Here is a 25,693-nt window from a genome sequence, read left to right on the forward strand (position 1 = left end):
TAGGTTTAGGGTTAGGGCTAGGGGTAGGGTTAGGGTTAGGGCTAGGGTTAGGGTTAGGGCTAGGGCTAGGGTTAGGGTGAGGGTTAGGGTTAGGGCTAGGGTTAGGGTTTCATTAGGGTTAGGGCTAGGGTTAGGGTTAGGGTTAGGGTTAGAGCTAGGGTTAGGGTTAGGGTTAGGGCTAGGGTTAGGGTTGGGGCTTGGGTAAGGGTTAGGGCTAGGGTTAGGGTTAGGGTTAGGGTTAGGGTTAGGGTTAGGGCTAGGGTTAGGGTTAGGGTTAGGGTTAGGGTTAGAGTTAGGGCTAGGGTTAGGGTTAGGGTTAGATTTAGGGCTAGGGCTAGAGTTAGGGCTTGGGTTGGGGTTAGGGCTAGGGTTAGGGTAAGGGTTAGGGTTAGGGCTAGGGTTAGGTTAGGGTTAGGGTTAGGGCTAGGGTTAGGGTTAGGGTTAGGGCTAGGGTTAGGGTTAGGGCTAGGGTTAGGGTTAGTGTTAGGCTTAGGGTTTGGGTTAGGGCTAGGGTTAGGGTTAGGGTTAGGGTTAGTGCTAGGGTTAGGGTTAGGGTTGGGGTTAGGGCTAGAGTTAGGGCTAGGGTTAGGGTTTGGGCTAGGGTTATTGTTAGGGTTAGGTTTAGGGTTAGGTTTAGGGTTAGGGGTAGGGCTAGGGTTAGGGTTAGGGTTAGGATTAGGGCTTGGGCTAGAGTTAGGGCTAGGGTTGGGGCTAGGGCTAGGGTTAGGGTAAGGGTTAGGGTTAGGGCTAGGGTTAGGGTTAGGGTTAGGGTTAGGGCTAGGGTTAGGGTTAGGGTTAGGGCTAGCGTTTGGGTTAGGGCTAGGGTTAGGGTTAGGGTAAGGCTTAGGGCTAGGGCTAGGGTTAGGGCTAGGGTTAGGGTTAGTGCTAGGGTTAGGGTTAGGCTTAGGGTTAGGGTTAGGGTTAGGGTTAGGGCTAGGGTTAGGGCTAGGGTTAGGGTTAGGGTTAGGGCTAGGGTTAGGGTTAGGGCTAGGGTTAGGGTTAGGGTAAGGGTTAGGGTTATGGAGAGTAAGTGCAAAAAATCTCCAAACAGATTAGATCAGCTGTGGAACATTGCTATTTTTCCTTCAATGTACGTGTGGTGTTTGCGACAAAACCAATATTGCCATCCTCTTGAAAGGATGTTTCCCCCCCCCGATCATATGAATAATGTTATTTATCAATTTAAATGTAGTTGCAGTGCCAACTACGTGGGACAGTATGTAATGTCACCAAAGCTAAACTGCACTGTTTGGTGCACATTAAAATGAGTTAGTAAATATCTCTTTGGAAAAGCGCGGAGAAGTCAGGCGACCACCATAAAGTGCGTCGATACAAATATGTATCTTCTCATCTAACATGTTAGTAAAAAGACTGGAGACATCGAAAGTACATATAAAGGATGTATCTACATTCGATCCAACACATTCAACAAACCGAAAAGAATCAGAAATACAGTGCGTGCTGTATAATTCACGCACAACCTCCAAAATTTCGACAAGCCAATGAGCCAAAGAATGTTGAGCAGAAGCCATCATAGATAAAATAGGTCTCAGTGGCACACCTTGCTTATAGATTTTAGGGAGACCATACAATCTGCTACGTTGTTGTGCCCCATACGTATTGCTAAAAATGCCCGTTGGTTGGTAGATTCCATTCCGGATTTTATTAGGTACATGTTGCTGGACGCGATCATCTAATCTGAGGGTTATTCTGCCCACGTAGTTGGCACTGCAACTACATTTAAATTGATAAATAACATTATTCATATGATCGGGGGGGGGAAACATCCTTTCAAGAGGATGGCAATATTGGTTCTGTCGCAAACACCACACGTACATTGAAGGAAAAATAGCAATGTTCCACAGCTGATCTAATCTGTTTGGAGATTTTTTGCACTTACTCTCCATAACCCTAACCCTAACCCTAACCCTAACCCTAGCCCTAACCCTAACCCTAGCCCTAACCCTAACCCTAACCCTAGCCCTAACCCTAGCCCTAACCCTAACCCTAACCCTAACTCTAAGCCTAACCCTAACCCTAGCACTAACCCTAAACCAAGCCCTAACCCTAGCCCTAGCCCTAAGCCTTACCCTAACCCTAACCCTAGCCCTTACCCTAACCCTAGCCCTAACCCTAACCCTAACCCTAGCCCTAACCCTAACCCTAACCCTAACCCTAGCCCTAACCCTAACCCTTACCCTAACTCTAGCCCTAACCCCAACCCTAGCCCTAACTCAAGCCCAAGCCCTAACCCTAACCCTAACCCTAACGCTAAACCTAACCCTAAACCTAACCCTAACAATAACCCTAGCCCAAACCCTAACCCTAGCCCTAACTCTAGCCCTAACCCCAACCCTAACCCTAACCCTAGCACTAACCCTAACCCTAACCCTAACCCTAGCCCTAACCCAAACCCTAAGCCTAACACTAACCCTAACCCTAGCCCTAACCCTAACCCTAGCCCTAACCCTAACCCTAACCCTAGCCCTAACCCTAACCTTAACCTAACCCTAGCCCTAACCCTAACCCTTACCCTAACCCTAGCCCTAACCCCAACCCAAGCCCTAACTCTAGCCCTAGCCCTAACCCTAACCCTAACCCTAGCCCTAACTCTAACCCTAACCCTAACCCTAACCCTTACCCTAGCCCTAACCCTAACCCTAGCCCTAACCCTAACCCTAGCCCTAACCCTAACCACACCCCTAGCCCTAACCCTAAACCTAGCCCTAACCCTAACCCTTACCCTAATCCTAGCCCTAACCCTAACCCTAACCCTAACCCTAGCCCTAACCCCCACCCTAGCCCTAACTCTAACCCTAACCCTAACCCTAACCCTAGCACTAACCCTAACCCTAACCCTAGCCCTTACCCTAGCCCTAAGCCTAACCCTAACCCTAACCCTAGCCCTAACCATAACCCTAGCCCAAACCCTAACCCTAACCCTAACACTAACCCTAGCCCTTACCCTAACCCTTACCCTATCCCTAGCCCTGACCCCAACCATAGCCCTCACTCAAGCCTTAGCCCTAAACCTAACCCTAACCCTAGCCCCAGCCTAACCCTAACCCTAACCCTAACCCAAACCCTAAACGTAACCCTAACCCTTACCCTAGCCGAAACCCTAACCCTAGCCCTAACCCTAACCCTAGCCCTAACCCTAACCCTAACCCTAGCCCTAACCCTAACCCTAGCCAAAGCCCTCACCCAAAATCTATCCCTAACCCTAAACTTAACCCTAACCCTAGCCCTTACCCTTACCATTACCCTAACCCTAGCCCTAACCATAGCCCTAGCCCTAACTCTAGCCCTACCCCTAACCCTAACCCTACCCCTAACCCTAACCCTTACCCTAGCACTAACCCTTGCCCTAGCCCTAACACTAACCGTAGCCCTAACCCCAGCCCTAGCTCTAACCCTAACCCTAACCCTAACCCTAGCCCTAACCCTAACCCTAACCCTAACCCTAACCCTAACCCTAGCCCTAACCCTAACCCTAAACCTAGCCTAGCAGAAACCCTAGCCCTACCCCTAACACTAACCCTAACCCTAACCCTAGCCCTAACCCTAACCCTAACCCTAGCCCTAACCCTAACCTTAACCCTAGCCCTAGCCCTAACCCTAACCCTAACCTTAACTGTAACCGTAACCCTAACCCTAGCCCTAACCCTAACCCTAACCCTAACCCTAGCCCTAACCCTAACCCTAGCCCTTTCTCGAACCCTAACCCCAACCCTTACCCTAACCCTAGTACTAACCCTAACCCTAACCCTAACCCTAGCCCTAACCCTAGCCCTAAGCCTAACCCTAACCCTAACCCTAGCCCTAACCCTAACCCTAGCCCTAAACCTAAGCCTAACCCTTGCCCTAACTCTAGCCCTAACCCTAACCCTAGCCCGCACCCTAGCCCTAACCCTAACCCTAACCCTAACCCTCACCCTTGCCCTAACCCTAACCCTAATCCTAACCCTAGCCCCAACCCTTACCCTAGCCCCAACCCTAACCCTAGCCCTAACCCTAACCCTAGCTCTAACCCTAACCCTAACCCTTACCCTAGCTCTAACCCTAACCCTAACCCTAACCCTAACCCTAGCCCTAGCCCTAATCCTAACACTAGCCCTAATCCTAACCCTAACCCTAGCACTAACCCTAACCCTAGGCTTAACCCTAGCACTAAGCCTACCCCTAACCCTAACCCTAGCCCTATCCCTAACCCTAGCCCTAACCCTAAACCTAACCCAAGCCCTAACCCTAACCCTAACCCTAGCCCTAACCCTAACCCTTACCCTAACCCTAAACCTAACCCCAACCCTAGCCCTAACTCTAGCCCTAGCCCTAACCCTACACCTATATCTAGCCCTAACCCTAACCCTAACCCTAACCCTAGAACTAACCCTAACCCAAACCCTAGCGCTAACCCTTACCCTAGCCCTAACGCTAACCCTAGCCTAAGCCTAACCCTAGCCCTAACCAAAACCCTAACCCTAGCCCTAACCCTAAACCTTGCCCTAACCCTAACCCTAACCCTTACCCTTACCTAACCCTAACCCTAACCTTAACCCTAGCCCAAACCCCAACCCTAGCCCTAACTCTAGCCCAGGCCCTAACCCTAACCCCAACCCTAGCCCTAACCCTATAACTAACCCTAACCCTAACCCTAGCCCTAACCCTAACCCTAACCCTAGCCCTAACCCTAACCCTAGCCCTAACCCTAACCCTAGCCCTAACCCTAACCCTAGCCCTAGCCCTAACCCTAACCCTAACCCTAACCCTAACCCTTGCCCTAACACTAACCCTTACCCTAGCCTAGCACTCACCCTAGCCCTAACCCTAACCCTAACCCTAACCCTAACACTAGCCCTACCCCCAACCCTAACCCTAGCCCTAGCCCTAACCCTAACCCTAACCTTAACCCTAACCCTAACCCTAAACCTAGCCCTAGCCCTAACCCTTACCCTTACCCTAGCCCTAACCCTAACCCTAACCCAAGCCCCAACCCTAACCTTAGCCCTAACTCTAGCCCTAACCCTAACCATAACCCTAGCTCTAACCCTAACCCTAACCCTAACCCTAACCCTAGCCCTAACCCTAGCCCTAACCCTAACCATAAACCTTACCCTAACCCTAGCCCTAACCCCAACCCTAACCCTAGCACTAACCCTAACCCTTGCCCTAACCCTAGCCCTAAGCCTAACCCTAACCCTAACCCCAGCCCTAACCCTAACCCTAGCCCTAACCCTAACCCTAGCCCTAACCCTAACCCTAACTCTAACACTAGCCCTAACCCTAACCCTTACCCTAACCCTAGCTCTTACCCCAACCCTAGCCATAACTCTAACCCTAGCACTAACCCTTCCCCTAACCCTAGCCCTAACCCTAAGCCTTACCCTAACCCTAACCCTAGCCCTAACCCTAACACTAACCCTAACCCTAGCCCTAACACTTACCCTAGCCCTAATCCTAACCCTAGCCCGAACCCTAACCCTAACCCTAGCCCCAACCCTAACCCTAACCCCAACCCTAGCCCTAACTCTAGCCCTAACCCTAACCCTAACCCTAGCCCTCACCCTAACCCTAAACCTAACTTTAACCCTAACCCTAGCCCTAAGCCTAACCCTAACCCTAGCCCTTACCCTAACCCTAGCCCTAACCCTAAGCCTAGCCCTAACCCTAACCCTAGCTCTAACCCTGACCCTAACCCTAGCCCTAACCCTAATCCTAGCCCTTACCCTAACCCTAACCCTAGCCATAACCCTAACCCTAACCCTAAACCTAACCCTAGCCCTAACCCTCACCCTAACCCTATCCCTAGCCCTAACCCTAACCCTAGCCCTACCTCTATCCCTAACCCCAACCCTAACCCCAACCCTAGCACTAACCCTAACCCTAGACCTAACCCTAACCCTAACCCTAACCCTAGCCCTAACCCTAACCCTAAACCTAGCCTAGCACTAACCCTAGCCTACCCCTAACCCTAACCCTAACCCTAGCCCTAACCTTAACCTTAACCCTAGCCCTAACCCTAACCCTAACCCTAGCCCTAGCCCTTACCCTACCCCTAACCTTAACCCTAACCCTAACCCTAACCCTAGCCCTAACCCTTACCCTAGCCCTAACCCTAGCCCTAACCCTTACCCTAGCCCTAACTCGAGCCCTAACCCCAACCCTAACCCTAACCCTAGTACTAACCCTAACCCTAACCCTAGCCCTAACCCTAGCCCTAAGCCTAACCCAAACCCTAACCCTAGCCCTAACCCTAACCCTAGCCCTAAACCTAAGCCTAACCCTTGCCCTAACTCTAGCCCTAACCCTAACCCTAGCCCGCACCCTAGCCCTAACCCTAACTCTAACCCTAACCCTAGCCCTAACCCAAGCCCTAACCCTAATCCTACCCTAGCCCCAACCCTTACCCTAGCCCCAACCCTAACCCTAGCCCTAACCCTTACCCTAACTCTAACCCTAACCCTAACCCTAACCCTAGCCCTAGCCCTAATCCTTACACTAGCCCTAACCCTAACCCTAACCCTAGCCCTAACCCTAACCCTAGCCCTAACTCTAGCCCTAACCTTAGCCCGTACCCTAGCCCTAACCCTAACCGTAACCGTAACCCTAACCCTAACCCTAACCTTAACCCTAGCACTAACCCTAAACCTAGCCCTAACCCTAGCCCTAAGCCTACCCCTAACCCTAACCCTAGCCCTAACCCTAACCCTAGCCCTAACCCTAACCCTAACCCAAGCCCTAACCCTAACCCTAACCCTAACCCTAGCCCTAACCTAGGGTTAGGGTTGGGGTTAGGGCTAGGGGTAGGGTAAGGGTTAGCCCTTACCCTACCCCTAGCCCTAACCCCAACCCTAGCCCTAACTCTAGCCATAGCCCTAACCCTAAACCTATATCTAGCCCTAACCCTAACCCTAACCCGAAACCTAACCCTAGACCTCACCCTAACCCAAACCCTAGCCCTAACCCTTACCCTAGCCCTAACGCTAACACTAGCTTAAGCCTAACCCTAGCCCTAACCCAAACCCTAACCCTAGCCCTAACCCTAAACCTAGCCCTAACCCTAACCCTAACCCTTACCCTAACGCTAACCCTAACCCTAACCTTAACCCTAGCCCAAACCCCAACCCTAGCCCTAACTCTAGCCCAGGCCCTAACCCTAACCCCAACCCTAGCCCTAACCCTAACCCTAACCCTAACCCTAACCCTAGCCCTAACCCTAACCTTAACCCTAGCCCTAACCCTAACCCTAACCCTAGCCCTAGCCCTTACCCTACCCCTAACCTTAACCCTAACCCTAACCCTAACCCTAGCCCTAACCCTTACCCTAGCCCTAACCCTAGCCCTAACCCTTACCCTAGCCCTAACTCGAGCCCTAACCCCAACCCTAACCCTAACCCTAGTACTAACCCTAACCCTAACCCTAACCCTAGCCCTAACCTTAGCCCTAAGCCTAACCCTAACCCTAACCCTAGCCCTAACCCCAACCCTAGCCCTAAACCTAAGCCTAACCCTTGCCCTAACTCTAGCCCTAACCCTAACCCTAGCCCGCACCCTAGCCCTAACCCTAACCCTAACCCTAACCCTAGCCCTAACCCAAGCCCTAACCCTAATCCTACCCTAGCCCCAACCCTTACCCTAGCCCCAACCCTAACCCTAGCCCTAACCCTTACCCTAACTCTAACCCTAACCCTAACCCTAACCCTAGCCCTAGCCCTAATCCTTACACTAGCCCTAACCCTAACCCTAACCCTAGCCCTAACCCTAACCCTAGCCCTAACTCTAGCCCTAACCTTAGCCCGTACCCTAGCCCTAACCCTAACCGTAACCGTAACCCTAACCCTAACCCTAACCCTAACCCTAGCACTAACCCTAACCCTAGCCCTAACCCTAGCCCTAAGCCTACCCCTAACCCTAACCCTAGCCCTAACCCTAACCCTAGCCCTAACCCTAACCCTAACCCAAGCCCTAACCCTAACCCTAACCCTAACCCTAGCCCTTCCCTAACCCTTACCCTACCCCTAGCCCTAACCCCAACCCTAGCCCTAACTCTAGCCCTAGCCCTAACCCTAAACCTATATCTAGCCCTAACCCTAACCCTAACCCGAAACCTAACCCTAGACCTCACCCTAACCCAAACCCTAGCCCTAACCCTTACCCTAGCCCTAACGCTAACCCTAGCTTAAGCCTAACCCTAGCCCTAACCCAAACCCTAACCCTAGCCCTAACCCTAAACCTAGCCCTAACCCTAACCCTAACCCTTACCCTAACGCTAACCCTAACCCTAACCTTAACCCTAGCCCAAACCCCAACCCTAGCCCTAACTCTAGCCCAGGCCCTAACCCTAACCCCAACCCTTGCCCTAACCCTAACCCTAACCCTAACCCTAACCCTAACCCTAGCCCTAACCCTAACCCTAGCCCTAACCCTAACCCTAGCCCTAACCCTAACCCTAGCTCTTACCCTAACCCTAAGCCTAGCCCTTGCTCTAACCCTAACCCTAACCCTAACCCTAACCCTAGCCCTAACCCTAACACTAACCCTAGCCTAGCACTCACCCTAGCCCTACCCCTAACCCTAACCCTAACCCTAACACTAGCCCTAACCCTAGCCCTAACCCTAACCCTTACACTAGCCCTAGCCCTAACCCTTACCTTAACCTTAACCCTAACCCCAACCCTACCCCTAGCCCTAACCCTAACCCTAGCTCTAACCTTAACCCTAACCCCAGCCCTAACCCTAACCCTAGCCCCTACCCTAACCCTAACCCTAGCCCTAACCCTAACCCTAACCCTGAACCTAACCCTAGCCCTAACCCTCACCCTAACCCTATCCCTAGCCCTAACCCTAACCCTAGCCTTACTCTATCCCTAACCCCAACCCTAACCCTAACCCTAGCACTAACCCTAACCCTAACCCTAACCCTAGCCCTAACCCTAGCACTAAGCCGTACCCTAACCCTAACCCTAGCCCTAACCCTAACCCTAGCCCTCACCCTAAGCCTAACCATAGCCCTAACCCTAACCCTAACCCTAACCCCAGCCCTAACCCTAACCCTTACCCTTACCCTAGCCCTAACCCCAACCCTAGCCCTAACTCTAGCCCTAGCCCTATCCCTAACCTAGCCCTAAACATACCCTAAACCTAACCCTAACCCTAGCCCTAACCCTAACCCTAACCCTAGCCCTAACCCTTACCCTAGCCCCAACCCTGACCCTAGCCCTAACCCTAACCCTAGCTCTAACCCTAACCCTAACCCCGACCCTAGGCCTAACACTAACCCTAACCCTAGCCCTAACCCTAACCCTAACCCTAACCCTAGCCCTAGCCCTCACCCTAACCCTAGACCTAACCCTAACCCTAACCCTAGCCCTGACCCTAAACCTAGCCCTAACCCTAACCCTAACCCTAACCCTAACCCTACACCTGGCCCTTACCCTAACCCTTACTCTAACCCTAGCCCTAACCCCAACCCTACCCCTAACTCTAACCCTAACACTAGCCATAAGCCTAACCCTAACCCTAACCCTACCCTTACCTTAACCCTAGCCCTAACCTTTACCCTAGCCCTAACCCTAACCCTAGCCCTAACCCAAACCCTAACCCCAACCCTAATCCTTACCCTTACCCTAGCCCGAACCCTAACCCTAGCCCTAACCCTAACCCTAGCCCCTACCTTAACCCTAGCCCTAACCCTAACCCTAACCCTAACCCTAGCCCTAACCCTAGCCCTAGCTTTAACCCAAACCCTTACCCTAACCCTAGCCCTAACCCTAACCCTAACCCTAGCCTAGCACTAACCCTAGCCCTACCCCTAACCCTAACCCTAACCCTGGCCCTAGCCCTAACCCTAACCCTAACCCTAGCCCTAAACCTAACCCTTACCCTAACCCTAGCCCTAACCACAACCCTATCACTAACCCTAACCCTAACCCTAACCGTAGCCCTAACCCTAACCCTAGCCCTAACCCTAACCCTAACCCTAGCCCTAACCCTAAACCTAACCGTAACCCTAACCCTAACCCTAACCCTAGCCCTAAACCTAACCCTTACCCTAACCCTAGCCCTAACCCGAACCCTATCCCTAACTCTAACCCTAACCCTAACCCTAACCCTAGCCCTAACCCTAGCCCTAAGCCTAACCTAACCCTAACCCTAACCCTAGCCCTTAAATGTAACCGTAGCCCTAACCCTAACTCTAACCCTAGCTCTAACCCTACCCCTAACCCTAACCCTAGCCCTAACCCTAACCCTAACCCTAGCGTAGCACTCACCCTAGCCCTACCCCTAACCCTAACCCTAACCCTAACACTAGCCCTAACCCTAACCCTAACCCTAGCCCTAACCCTAACCCTAACCCAAGCCCTAGCCCTAACCCTAACCCTAACCTTAACCCTAACCCTAACCCTAAGCCTAGCCCTAACCCTAACCCCAGCCCTAACCCTAACCCTAACCCTAGCCCTAACCCTAACCCTAGCCCTTACCCTAACCCTAAGCCCAGCCCTAACCCTAACCTTACCCCTAAACCTAACCCTAGCCCTAACCCTCACCCTAACCCTATCCCTAGCCCTAACCCTAACCCTAGCCCTAACTCTATCCCTAACCCCAACCCTAACCCTAACCCTAGCACTAACCCTAACCCTAACCCTAACTCTAGCCCTAACCCTAGCCCTAAGCCGTACCCTAACCCTTACCCTAGCCTTAACCCTAACCCTATCCCTCACCCTTAGCCTAACCATAGCCCTAACCCTAACCCTAACCCTAACCCCAGCCCTAACCCTAACCCTTACCCTTACCCTAGCCCTAACCCCAACCGTAGCCCTTACCCTAGCCCTACCCCTATCCCTAACCTAGCCCTAACCCTTACCCTAACCCTAACCATAACCCTAGCCCTAACCCTAACCCTAACCCTAACCCTAGCCCTAACCCTTACCCTAGCCCCAACCCTAACCCTAGCCCTAAACCTAACCCTAGCTCTAACCCTAACCCTAACCCCAACACTAGCCCTAACCCTAACCCTAACCCTAGCCCTAACCCTAACCCTAACCTTAACCCTAACCCTAGCCCTAGCCCTAACCCTTACCCTAGACCTAACCCTAACCCTAACCCTAGCCCTAACCCTAAACCTAGCCCTAACCCTAACCCTAACCCTAACCCTACACCTGGCCCTAACCCTAACCCTTACCCTAACCCTAGCCCTAACCCCAACCCTACCCCTAACTCTAACCCTAACCCTAGCCCTAACCCTAGCCATAAGCCTAACCCAAACCCTTACCCTACCCTAACCCTAACCCTAGCCCTAACCTTTACCCTAGCCCTAACCCTAACCCTAACCCTAACCCTAGCCCTAACCCTTACCCTAGCCCTAACCCTTAACCTAGCCCCAACCCTAACCCTAGCCCTAACCCTAACCCTAACCCTAGCCCCAACCCTAACCCTAACCCCAACCCTAGCCCTAACTCTAGCCCTAACCCTAACCCTAACCCTTGCCCTAACCCTAACCCTAACCCTAGCCCTAACCCCAACCCTAACCCTAACCCTAGCCCTAACCGTAACCCTAACCCTAACCCTAGCCCTAACCCTAGCCCTAACCCTAGCCCTAACCCTAACCCTAGCCCTAACTCTAGCCCTAACCCCAACCCTAACCCTAACCCTAGCACTAACCCTAACCCTAACCCTAGCCCTAACCCTAGCCCTAAGCCTAACCCTAACCCTAACCCTAGCCCTAACCCTAACCCATGCCCTAACTCTAAGCCTAACCCTAGGCCTAACCCTAACCCTAGCCCTAACCCTAGCCCTAACCCTAACCCTTACCCTTACTCTAGCCCTAACCCCAACCCTAGCGCTAACTCTAGCCCTAGCCCTAACCCTAACCTAACCCTAACCCTAACCCTAACCCTAACCCTTGCCCTAACCCTAACCCTAACCCTAACGCTAGCCCTAACCCTTACCCTAGCCAAAACCCTAACCCGAGCCCTAACCCTAACCCTAGCTCTAACCCTAACCCTAACCCTAACCCTACCCCTAACCCTAACCCTAACCCTAGCACTAACCCTAACCCTAACCCTAGCCTTAACCCTAACCCTAGCCCTAACCCTAACCCGAACCCTAGCCCTAACCCTAAACCTAGCCCAAACCCTAACCCTAACCCTAGCCTTAACCCTAACCCTAACCCTAACCCTAGGCCTAATCCCAACCCTAGCCCTAACTCTAGCCCTAGCCCTAATCCTAACTGTAACCCTAGCCCTAACCCTAACCCTAACCCTAACCCTAGCCCTAACCCTAACCCTAACCCTAACCCTAACCCTACCCCTAACCCTAACCCTAACCCTAGCCCTAACCCTAACCCTAGCCCTAACCCTAACCCTAGCCCTAACCCTTGCCTTAGCTCTAACCCTAACCTTAACCCTAACCCTAGCCCTAACCCTAACACTAACCCTAACCCTTACCCTAAACCCTAACCCTAGCCCTAACCCTAACCCTAACCCTAACCGTAGCCCTAACCCTAGCCCTAACCCTAACCCTAGCCCTAACCCTAACCCTAGCCCTAACCCTTGCCCTAGCTCTAACCCTAACCCTAACCCTAACCCTAACCCTAGCCCTAACCCTAACACTTACCCTAACCCTTACCCTAAACCCTAACCCTAACCCTAGCCCTAACCCTAACCCTAGCCCTAACCCTAACCTTAAACCTAGCCCTAGCCCTAACCCTTACCCTAACCCTAACCCTAGCCCTAACACTAACCCGTACCCTTACCCTAACCCTAACCCTACCCCTAGCCCTAACCCTAACCCTAGCCCTAACTCTAGCCCTAACCCCAACCCTAACCCTAACCCTAGCACTAACACTAACCCTAACCCTAACCCTAACCCTAGCCCTTACCCTAACCCTTACCTTAACCCTAGCCCTAACCCCAACCCTAGCCCTAACTCTAGCCCTAGCCCTAACCCTAACCCTAACCCTAGCCCTAACCCTTACCCTAACCCTAACCCTAACCCTAGCCCTAACCCTAACTCTTGCCCTAGACCTAACCCTAACCCTAGCCCTAACCCTTACCTTAACCCTAACCCTAACCCTAGCCCTAACACTAACCCTAACCCTAGCCCTAACCCTAACCCCAGCCCTAACCCTAACCTAGCTCTAACCCTAACCCTTACCCTAGCCCTAGCCCTAACCCTAACTCTAAACCTAACCCTCAGGTTAGATGATCGCGTCCAGCAACATGTACCTAATAAAATCCGGAATGGAATCTACCAACCAACGGGCATTTTTAGCAATACGTATGGGGCACAACAACGTAGCAGATTGTGTGGTCTCCCTAAAATCTACAAGCAAGGTGTGCCACTGAGACCTATTTTATCTATGATGGCTTCTGCTCAACATTCTTTGGCTCATTGGCTTGTCGAAATTTTGGAGCTTGTGCGTGAATTATACAGCACGCACTGTATTTCTGATTCTTTTCGGTTTGTTGAATGTGTTGGATCGAATGTAGATACATCCTTTATATGTACTTTCGATGTCTCCAGTCTTTTTACTAACATGTTAGATGAGAAAATACATATTTGTATCGACGCACTTTATGGTGGTCGCCTGACTTCTCCGCGCTTTTCCAAAGAGATATTTACTAACTCATTTTAATGTGCACCAAACAGTGCAGTTTAGCTTTGGTGACATTACATACTGTCAGGTTGACGGGATTTCAATAGGGATTCCGTTGGCCCCAATTTTAGATGATATTTTTGTCGGTTACTACGAATCCGTTTTGTTTAATTCTGCAACAATACCCACCACATATTTCAGATATGTTGACGACACCTTTGCTACGTTTTCATCGCAAAGTGAAGAGTTATCATTTTTTTAATAGGTTGAATTCCTTGCATGGTGCTCTTAAGTTCACTATAGAAAGTTAGAAGGACAATTCTCTTCCCTTCTTGGATGTTTTTGTTGAACGTTCAAGAGGGGGCTTTCTCACTACCATTTATAGGAAGCCTACTTTTACTGGCTTATATGTGAACTGGTCGTCCTTTGTACCCAAATCACGCAAGGTCGGCTTAATTAATACGCTGGTACATAGAGCTCTCATGATATGTTCACCTAATAGATTAGACTCCGGACTTAATAAGATCAGGGAAATATTTATCAATAATGGTTATCCTTTTATTGATTATTGCATTGACAAGAAGGTCGATGATTTCAACCTCCCTAAAAAGGTTGGGCCTGCGAAGTGCTCGGTTTATTTAAAATTACCGTGGATTGAGGACAAGAGTATTAAATTGTCAAAACAGATTGTTAGAAGTGTTTATAAGTGATTCTTCTCTGTTTCCTTGCGTTTGGTATACACTACGAGACCCGATTTTCCTTCTTTTCGCAAAGATAGTTCGCCTTACACCCAAATTAGTAATATTATTTATCAATTTAAATGCCAGTGCGATGCTGGTTATGGCGGGCGAACATCTTTGCATTTTCTAACTCGTATAAACCAGCACGTTCTATCTAAAATCAGACAGGGGAGGGTAGGATCCAGTAGTCTCCCTCTTTCCGTAGCCTTGGACTCTGCTATTAGCCAGTATTTGGTTGACAATCCATGCTGTGCTGATAAATATAAAATAGAGTGGTTCGAAGTGTTACACAGAGCAGACTCCAAAAAACATTTAAAGATTTTGGAGTCTGTCTCTATTGCGGTTCGAAAACCTTCTTTATGCCGGCAAAAGGAGACAACGAAAGCATTATTTCTTTTATGGGAACTTTAGCCCTTTTCTCCCTCGTTTTTTCCCCTCATTGTGCCAAGTTTCAGTCGTTTGTAAACGCAGTAATTTCAGATTAAATCTTTCTTTTAATCGTTTTTTTTTTCTGATTTTTAGCACATCCAAATCCCCCACAGTGCTCTTTAATTTCGCCAATAATATTGTTTTGTATGCTATCGATTTTTTACTGACGAGATGATAGCCGAAAGAGCTCTCGAGAAATTTCTGCACATATTATATATATATATATATATATATATATATATATATATATATATATATATATATATATATATATATATATAACTTGAATATTGGGAGTGGGACAATTTCATGCTAGCAAAACCATTTATTGACTGGAAAAGTGTCATTTTACGCACTTTTTGACATCTCTTCCTTGCAACAATGGCAAAAATGTGACACACACCTGGAGTCCATTCCACAGAATATTTAACTAATCGCTTATCACGCCAGACAATGGACAAAGGCGTCGCTTAAATACAAAACCTATTTTTACAATGTCTCCGATATATTATCATGAAAACTATGATAGAACTTAAAAGTACTTGCTTTCCTGTCAAGATTGGGATAGGTTAAAATTTGTGCTCATTAAAACGGTTGCGCTAATCTTTCCATATATATATATATATATATGTATGTGTGTGTGTGTGTGCGTCTGTGTGTGTTTATATATCATACCTTTTGGAAGCAATAAAAAGTGTTAAATACTTGAAGCTACCTTTATTAAACCTATCAATGAATATGATACCAATAATAACATTTTCAAATGTGCAACGTAATTCATTTAAATTGTGTTACTCAGCCCCCTTCCTCTGCACTGCTTCATTATTTTGCTGTTTAACCGATTTCACGCGCGCATTCTGATTCTTAAAATTTTCACTTTGTGTGTTTACGGGTTTTAGTCACCTTAAGATGATTCGATGAAGAATCGAACACGTTCATGATACATGTGGAGCATACATTATTTTTTTTTATCCTGACAGTTACACACACACACACACACACACACACACACACACACACACACACACACACACACACACACACACACATATTATGGCTAAATATAGATCAATAATAATAAATAAATAAAAATAATGGAAAAAAATAAGCGGGGGGAAAATTACATAGAAATCAAATTAAGTCCTAAGAGATTTTCTTTTTGTTTACAAAGAGAAAATCCCAAGGACTTAATAGAAATTGTTTCTAGAATTTTTACTTGAAAGGATGGGTGCGACTTAATCAAGATCGTAACCATTCAGCACTAAAATTCGTGGCACACGTATAGTTATTTATAAGGTGTTCGCAAATCGAGGAACCATATTACTCACAACATCCGATTGTGAAAAATTTGCATAACGAATCTTTTAATGTACATGTTTCTTTAATTGAAAATCCAATCTTTGCGATGTCCGCCCAACATAGTATGCGCTGCAACTACATCGCAGATTTGATTTTCGTTTAAAACAATTTTTCCTCGCTTATTTTTTTCATTTATTTATTTGTTCATTTTTTTCCTCCGCCATATTCATGATATTTTTTTAATCGTAATTTTCCCCAATTTAGCTCTGTTGAGCGAGGAACGAAACCTGATAAGCTAACCTTTATTTCCATTTTTTTATTTTTGTAATCATCATGTTAATTGGTCTATATATGTTTTGGTTTATATTTATTTATTAATTTAATTTTGTACTCTCAAAAGCATATATATATATATATATATATATATATATATATATATATATATATATATATATATATATATATATATATATATATACACGAAGCTCGCTAAAAACAAAAAAAAAGTTATAGTCCGCGACTTAGAATGATTACTTTATGGCAAATTAATGATTGAATATTGTTAAATTTGTGCTAATTTTTACATTTAATATTAATCTATAAATCGCAAAATTTTAGACTAGTCGTTTCCGAGAAATGTGGTATTGTGGTAACTAATCCTTATAAATATTTAACTGTGCATCTAAACGAACACTATAATATTTAGTTCTTTGCACCTTATCATAACAAAGGTTTATACAAAATTTCAGCAAGATCGTCTTAGTAGTTTTATGGTACTGTCGCTTCCCCGGGGAATAAACAATATCCACAGATAAGCACATGGAAACACCAACAAAAACGGGTCGAGATGTCGGTGGCTATTATTTTTGGTTATGCCGTGGACTATTTGTAAGAGCCAATCTTTCGTCTAAAGGCAACATTACGTGTTACACTAAATGTCCTAGAAACGGTCTCATGGTAAAGATGGGCCAGTCATTAAGGTCCGTAAAAAGAAAAGCATACCTGACATATTGGATGTGGGTGTGTGGCTCCTTTATTTTCCCAAGATGACCTCTTCACCCTGGTGGAATTCTAGTTGGAATCTTCCTTCGTCCTCCGGACCGCGTCGTTGTTTAATGGAGACATTTATGGCAAACACGAGAAAACACACAACACGACACACTCGTAATATTTATGAAACATAATTAACTATTTATTTTACATTATATATACACTACATATTACAAAAACAATTTACACTTTACATATCCTACAATTATTAAACTAACTATGCTTAACTAGTGTTGATGGGGAGGGGTGCTCGCCTCTCGTTTACGGAGAGACAGAAATATGCGTGCTTACCCCATGTTGTCCGGACGAAAAAGAGGTCGATCAAGGAAACGGAATTCTGGAGTTGCATTACTGTATATCCTTCCGCCTACAGCCAAATTACCACCCGGCCATGCTGCAGAGTGTAGCACTGAGATATAGTGTCACAGTTTCAGAGAAAAGTAAAACGGACAGGCAGGACAAACAGATTGACTAAACGAAATATAACATATTATTTTTATTTAAATGAGAATCACTATTGCCCTTAGAAAGCATCGGCGTGATGATCAAGCCTGGAGGTTTCTCATTTTATTTTTGGAATTACTGTGAGAAGTTTTACTTTGTAAACATACATAGCCACATAGCCACGTACAAACCCATGAGAAATATATATATATATATATATATATATATATATATATATATATATATATATATATATAAATATATATATATATATATACTGTTCATAACTATGTGCATATGTATATATATATTCAAAAGTGTGCATATGTAATACCTTTCTACTTCCTTAACTACTATAGAGAAAAGTTAATAGAAACTGCAGAGGTAATTTTTTTTAAAAATTTGACCCCAATTTTGACCCCTTAGCATTTATTGTTTTGGGCTAAAATCGAATTAGAATATTTGACCCATGTACAGGTAATATACATCTAAAATTTCAAGTGTTTAGACCCAAAATTGGCGGAGTAGATTGGAAGAGTATGCAAAGGTCAACTATTTCAACCATGACTTCTTGGCAGCGAAACTGATTAAAAAGCTTGCTGCATGTCTGAGTACCCTTTATGTAAAATTTCAAATGTTTAGACCCAAAATTGGCTTAATAGTTTGTTAGAGATCGCAAATGTAAAATCTTTTTAACTTTGACCCTTTGGCAGCCAAATTCTCGGCCAAAAACGATTGAAAAGCGTGCCCTATGTTTAAATATGCTTTATGTAAAATTTCAAATATTTAGACCAAAAATTGCTTGAATAATTAGGTAGAGACGTCAAAGGTCAATTTTTGTTAAAGCTTTGATCCCAATTTTGATCCTTTAACATTTATTGTTTTGAGCTCAAATAAAATTATAAAGTGTAATCTATGTTCAAAGAAACTATATCTAAAATTTTAAGTGTTTAGACTCCAAATTGGCGGAGAAGTTTGGTAGAGTTATCAAAGGTCAAATCGTTGAACTTTGACCCCTTAACAGCAAATTTCTAGCCGACAACCGATCAAAAATTTGTTTGCCAAATCTCAATACTCCTTATATTAGATTAGTCTGTAGACCGAAAACTGATAGAGTTATCGTGTAGGAAAATGTACACAGACAGACACACACACATACATTTTCACTTATATATATATATATATATATATATATATATATATATATATATATATTAAGTAAAGTGATTTTTAATTTAAAAATTAAAAAAAAATTTTTAAATTAAAAAATCAAATTTTAATTAAATTAAAAATCAGTTTCATAAATGACTACTTTTTCCTGATTTCAAAAAAAGAAAAACTAAAAGGTAAAAAAAGTTCCTGATTTCAAAAAAAGGAAAACTAAAAGGTAACTATCTCTATATATTTTTAAATCAAATTTATTATGTAAATTCAAATATATATATTTTTTCTACTCATTTCTATCTATAACCTATATTAATTTTCTTATAAATTTTAAATCCAAACCTTTTATTTCAATTTTTTCAGATTCATCTGCCTTACTTTTAATGCTAGGTTTATTTATGGTGTCTTTTAAATTCAATAAAAATCCTCCTAAATTTGCTGATGAGGAGACCGTGCTTACCAAAAAAACTATATATAATTGTTCTACATAAGTTCATGTATACCACAAATAAAAAGCACGGATTTCCGAAACGATCGTACAGATAATTGACTTTGTTGTTGTTCCTTCTTATGAAACTGATTTTTAATTTAATTAAAATTTGATTTTTAAATTAAAATTTTTTTTTTAAATTTTTAAATTAAAAATCACTTTACTTAATATTGAATTAGCTCTAGGACATTTAACTATCGAGCTTATTATATATCTAAATTACAACGAGCATTTCCTGTATTTTAATTAAACTAGTAATTTCACTGTTACATTAAAATACACTTAGCTCTTTAGACTATTATTCTAATCTCCTTTAAATTATATATATATATATATATATATATATATATATATATATATATATATATGTGTGTGTGTATGGATGTATGTGTATGTATGGATATATATATATATGTATGTATGTATATATATATATATGTATATATATATATGTATATATATATATACATATATATATATATATATATATATATATAAGGTAACTGTTAAAGTAAAGCTTACCATTTTTTTAAAAAAGTTAAAAATCTTTGAAGACGGAAGTGATACCATTAAAGACGAGCGACTTTTTGTCCTTCAGAATTTACTTTTCCACATAGTCACCAGCATTCTCAATACAGTATTTGTCAGTGATGAATGATGGCTGTGCACAGACCTCTGGAGGAGATTTTGCCATACATGGGTTGTTCAAAAATTAAAGTCTCATATTTTTTTTACTAAAAAAGTTGAAAAAAAAATTGGAGTCGTGCCATTAAAACAAGTGGCCTTTTGTGCATTAAAATATATTTTTCGACATAGCACTCAATGCACTTTTGCCAGGAATTTAATGACGTATTACCGCTTCTGACGCACGTCATATAAAATCAGTGGATTTGTGAATAATTAAATTTTCAATATATAAATTATTATTTCTGATGACCTAAAGAAAGACACACATCGTAAAATTTTTATAAGGTGAATAATTTCTTTCCGAATTAATTTAAGGCGGCATGGTAAGTTTGGTAAGTTTGGTAAATTTGCTAAGTCGGTTGGAACAACTTGAGTTTCAAGTTGCTTCTGAACACACGATATTCTTTAGATCCAGCCTCAGGCGACTCGCTGTTTGCAAACCTGAAAACAATACTCCAGGAAGAAAGATTTGATTTTAATGAAAAAATTATATCAGAATCTGGGACTTATTTTGAAGCCAGAGAAAAATGGTTCCAGAAAAAAGTTGTTGCATTGTTAGATGAAATCAGTGAATCACACCAGAAGAACTTATGTGGATGAATAAAATCGAATTTCGCCTAAAAGATGGTGTTTGATTAAATAGGCCCAGAACATATTGAGCGATGTGGCATGTAAACAGTAATGTTTGTCAACCTGTATGTCTATTTGTTTCTCACGCTTACTTAATATAAAGAAAAACTAAAGCGCCCACCAATCATAAATGACTTTTGCGAATCATTTATAGAAGGAAATAAATTTACTTTTACAATTTCAGTAAAAAAAAAAACCCGAACAAACCCGAGCACCACATCTGTTTGTGAAATACCCAATATCTACATTTGTAGTGTAAATAAGATAAAACATTTTATTTGCTCTCTTATTTTTTTTTATTTAATAAGTTTCATTATCAATAAATTTTATTCATTCTGTGATAGAAGCAATTATCTGCATCATATCAAAACGTTTACTGATTAAAAAAAGTAGTTTTTAATGGTTTTTGTCACAGTTCAATGTAAAAAGCAATTTTTACCAGCCGAGTTGCTATGCAAAGAAGAAAGATTCAAATAACTTTGTGTAGACGTCAATTTCCAGAAGTTTTTATTTGTTTTCAATATTTTGGTATCGGGGTGAGGGATTCACTGCTAACCCTAACCCTAACCCTGGAGGTCATTCTAGAATAAGGGTTAATAAGTGCTAGATCGATGGCGAAACAACAAATAGTGGAATTTGCTCATGGAATTTGGCTCAGTTTTAGGCAATGCGAGAAATTGTTGACAATTGTAGATAGATGAGTGTTTTTATCAAATGTTTTACGAGGGACATAGATTGAAGCACAGTCAATATGTTTATATAAATTTTTATACTATAGACAGTAAAAGGGGTGATTATGCATTAAAACCAGAATAAATGTTGCTGTAAATTGTTTAGGTCACATCTAACCAACGTTTAACAAAAACGACGACTTACTCATTACAGAATCCATAAATGATTTTTCCCATGCGTACATTTTTATCAATTTCATACTGTTGATTATTTCCGCCATTTTTTGAACCTGAGAAAAACAAAAATAAAGAAAGATTATTTTAAAATATCAAGTAAAACATGAGTTGTCCCCCTCTACGATCTCGATTACTGTAATAAAGATCACGAAATGTTGGATTTTCAGTAAAAACAAATTAATGTAAAATGCGCATTTGAAAAATTGTTAATTTTGTCAGTTTGAGCAACATTTTTACTTTCATAGAAGATGAACAAAAGTTTTCTTCATGCAAAATAATTGAATCAAAATTTTGATTTAACGAATAAAATAAGTAAATTTCATATGATTGCTAGGAATTGAATATTTTGCCATTTTAATAGAAATCACCCCAGCAATACATAAAGCTACTTAATGTAAGAAGCTTGAAAAACGAAGCAAGAAATAAAAAAATGTACTACTTCAAGGGTAAAACTAGTCTACGATAAGTGTTAGCTGGATTTCGACTCAGAAAACAGCAGTTTTTCCCCCTTTGTCAGAGACATTGCTCATGGAATGTGAGGATTAAAGGACAAAATAAGGAAAGCGAAAAGTAATGTATGTACTTTTAGTTTTAGATGTTTATAAAAATTAATATTTTTTATCACATCGGAGTATTTATATGACCAGTAGCATTTCGAATTAATAACCATGTGACAATCTGAATACACACCAGTGAAATTAAATTGATATATTCGTAAAAATTGCAATTTTTGTTTACTTGGAATAAAATGAAGGTGTTTCTGAAAAAAAAAAATGCGAACAATTTTCTGCTTTCCTAGTCATATGACTCAATAAATATTTCTTGAAATACTACTAATGATAATTTAAATATTTCTTGAGTAGTACCATTGCAATTTGTACCAACATGGTATAACGTATGATCATTTTAATATGGTGGACTCGATGCATTTAGATGGTCAAGATTATTTAGAAAAAGTTCATTTTCTATTCAGCACTTTCCACAATGGAGGTTAGAGTTTTGACGCTTCCTACAACCTCTATATTTGTTTCGTGCATATTAGGCACGGCCAAAAATGGAAGAAAACCAAGTTGTTGTTTTTTTCTAAAACAAATTAAAATCCATTATTCTTGAGCAACTTTTTTCCAGAAAGATAAAAGCCTGAATTTTATCATATGAAACGCAGAATAATACAACCTTTTTTCTACTATTTTTAATAGAATTTTAAATGCCCCCCCCCAAAAAAAAACACCATTCACCACCATTTTTGTCTCGATGGATAGCACATTTGATTATTTTTTAAAAAGGTTTTGTAACCAATTAATTTTTTTGTCAAGATAAGATTTAGGATGATGTGCTATAAAAATATGCAAAAAATATTATAACATAAGTACCTGAATTTCAAATACTTCCATATTTTATCTCACTCTATAGATTTCACGTGGCGAAATTAAAAAATCCAAAAGTTATTGTTAGTTTGGAAGAAATTACGGTAGCCTTTACATGTAAATTTCCATGTATTTTTTAACGTTCGTTTTGACGATGAGGTGAAGATTCACTTTATAAGGGTTTAATTTATTTTTCATAAGCGATATATATATATATATATATATATATATATATATATATATATATATATTTGTTGCCTAGCTAAGCGACGATGAGGCTGGCTAGAACCAGATGGGTGACCATTTTGGGAATACTAGGCGCCGTATGTGTTGGAGACAGCTTCTGCCTCATGGTCGTCTTGACCGTGTCTTGCCATCAGGACCAAGTGTTTTTGGATGAGAGAGTGTGGTGGATGCAATTTCCTGACACTTTAAACTAAGTCCAGTGCAAGTCACTGAAAAAAGTAAAGGAACAACTGTTTGCAAATGCGAACAACTGTTTGTAGGCCTTATGGTCTACCATAAGAAAGGCAATATCACGTAACACCAAATTGCCGAAACAAATTTTTGTATTTTAGCAAAATGCGCAATTATTTATCATTTTCGTTCTTTTTTTGGTGTCGATTCTTCAAAGCATTTCCTATATAATGATAGAAAATTATTCATTTACTTTTCAAAAATTTAAAAATAAGTTTTTTCGCAATTTTGCTAACCTGAAAGATAATAATTATTAACATATTCAACGAATTTCACAGTTGCAAACACAAAAGATGAAAAATGAAACACATTTTTAATTTGGATTTTCAACCTTAAATTTGATACGTGCGCAGTTGCTTTTTTCTTTGTTTGTTTTATTTACAATCCTCACCTTCCCTACAATACAATATATTTTGTTCAGTTTCGGTTGATTATTTTAAGCATATTTGTAACCACAAATAAAGAAGGGGTTTTGTAAGCAATATATATATATATATATATATATATATATATATATATATATATATATCGATTATGAAAATACAGTTCACCGTTATAAAATTTATTTGTCACTAAATAATTGGTGAAAATTTTGTAGTGACTGGATAATTACTTGATTTTAGGTAGATTTAAAAAATACTAATTCCCTCCTTCCGTTTTGGCCATGTCTAGTGTATACAAACGTCTGATTCTTGATGCCAATAACGCATTTTCAGTTTGGTTGTTTTTTAAATTGTTTTACAGCGTATCAATTGCTTGGAGGTCATTTTATGTTGAATTAAGTAAAAATTGTTAAAAATTTTATGCTTCAGTTTCTTTATATCGTTGAATATTTATTTACTATATCATCGGCATACATGGGGCCCTGAGAACTACTACTACTACTACTACTACTACTACTCTGAATTAAAATAGATTTTGGAGTAATGTCAATAGAAAACAGTAGAGTACAGCTGTACGGCCTTTCTCCAGTTCAGCAACAAGACATGAAAGATGGAATTTAAAACTATTTACAATAATCCAAGTAAAAAATATAATAATTATTTTTTAGTAGATGCCTACTATAGAAACAAAAAGAACTGTTATTCTCCTCCCCCTATTTTGCAGCACGCTATAGTAACATTCTAAACTGGTGATCGTCTAAATGTACTTTAAGTTACTATTAAGTCTGATTTGGAGCAGTCAGATTTTGAGTAGTTGATTGGGTTGTGAAGGCGGAAGACATTCTTTGATACACAAAAGAACACTTTCTTTAAGAGTGTTCGTAGTAATTTAGCTTAGTGCTATGTAATAAATAATTAGTGTTATGTAATAAATAATTAGTGCTATGTAATAAATAATTAGTGCTATGTAATAAATAATTAGTGCTGTATAATAAATAATTAGTGCTGTATAATAAATAATTAGTGCTATGTAATAAATAATAAGTGCTATGTAATAAATAATTAGTGTTATGTAATAAATAATTAGTGCTATGTAATAAATAATTAGTGTTATGTAATAAATAATTAGTGCTATGTAATAAATAATTAGTGCTATGTAATAAATAATTAGTGCTATGTAATAAATAATTAGTGCTGTATAATAAATAATTAGTGCTGTATAATAAATAATTAGTGCTGTATAATAAATAATTAGTGCTATGTAATAAATAATTAGTGCTGTATAATAAATAATTAGTGCTGTATAATAAATAATTAGTGCTATGTAATAAATAATAAGTGCTATGTAATAAATAATTAGTGTTATGTAATAAATAATTAGTGCTATGTAATAAATAATTAGTGTTATGTAATAAATAATTAGTGCTATGTAATAAATAATTAGTGCTATGTAATAAATAATTAGTGCTATGTAATAAATAATTAGTGCTGTATAATAAATAATTAGTGCTATGTAATAAATAATAAGTGCTATGTAATAAATAATTAGTGTTATGTAATAGATAATTAGTGCTATGTAATAAATAATTAGTGCTATGTAATAAATAATTAGTGCTATATAATAAATAATTAGTGCTATGTAATAAATAATTAGTGCTATGTAATAAATAATTAGTGCTATGTAATATATAATTAGTGCTATATAATAAATAATTAGTGCTATGGAATAAATAATTAGTGCTATGTAATAAATAATTAGTCTTATGTAATAAATAATTAGTGCTATGTAATAAATAATTAGTGTTATGTAATAAATAATTAGTGCTATGTAATAAATAATTAGTGCTATATAATAAATAATTAGTGCTATGTAATAAATAATTAGTGCTATGTAATAAATAATTAGTGCTATGTAATAAATAATTAGTGCTATATAATAAATAATTAGTGCTATATAATAAATAATTAGTGCTATGTAATAAATAATTAGTGCTACGTAATAAATAATTAGTGCTATGGAATAAATAA

General features: G+C 41.5%; 1 protein-coding gene across 2 annotated transcripts in view; it reads right to left on the reverse strand.

Annotated features, from left to right (window-relative positions):
* The window catches only part of LOC145256353 (ATP-binding cassette sub-family C member 5-like), a 327,323-nt gene that overhangs the window by 178,956 nt on the left and 122,674 nt on the right, over positions 1-25,693 (reverse strand). For both annotated transcript variants that reach the window (XM_080115176.1, XM_080115185.1), the window contains exon 10: positions 21,407-21,491. In XM_080115176.1, the coding sequence (XP_079971302.1) occupies positions 21,407-21,491 (85 nt within the window). The remainder of the gene's footprint in view (positions 1-21,406; positions 21,492-25,693) is intronic.

Source organism: Euprymna scolopes, chromosome 3 (assembly GCF_053919585.1).
Source record: "Euprymna scolopes isolate OS-2025 chromosome 3, ASM5391958v1, whole genome shotgun sequence".
Lineage (NCBI taxonomy): Eukaryota > Metazoa > Mollusca > Cephalopoda > Sepiida > Sepiolidae > Euprymna > Euprymna scolopes.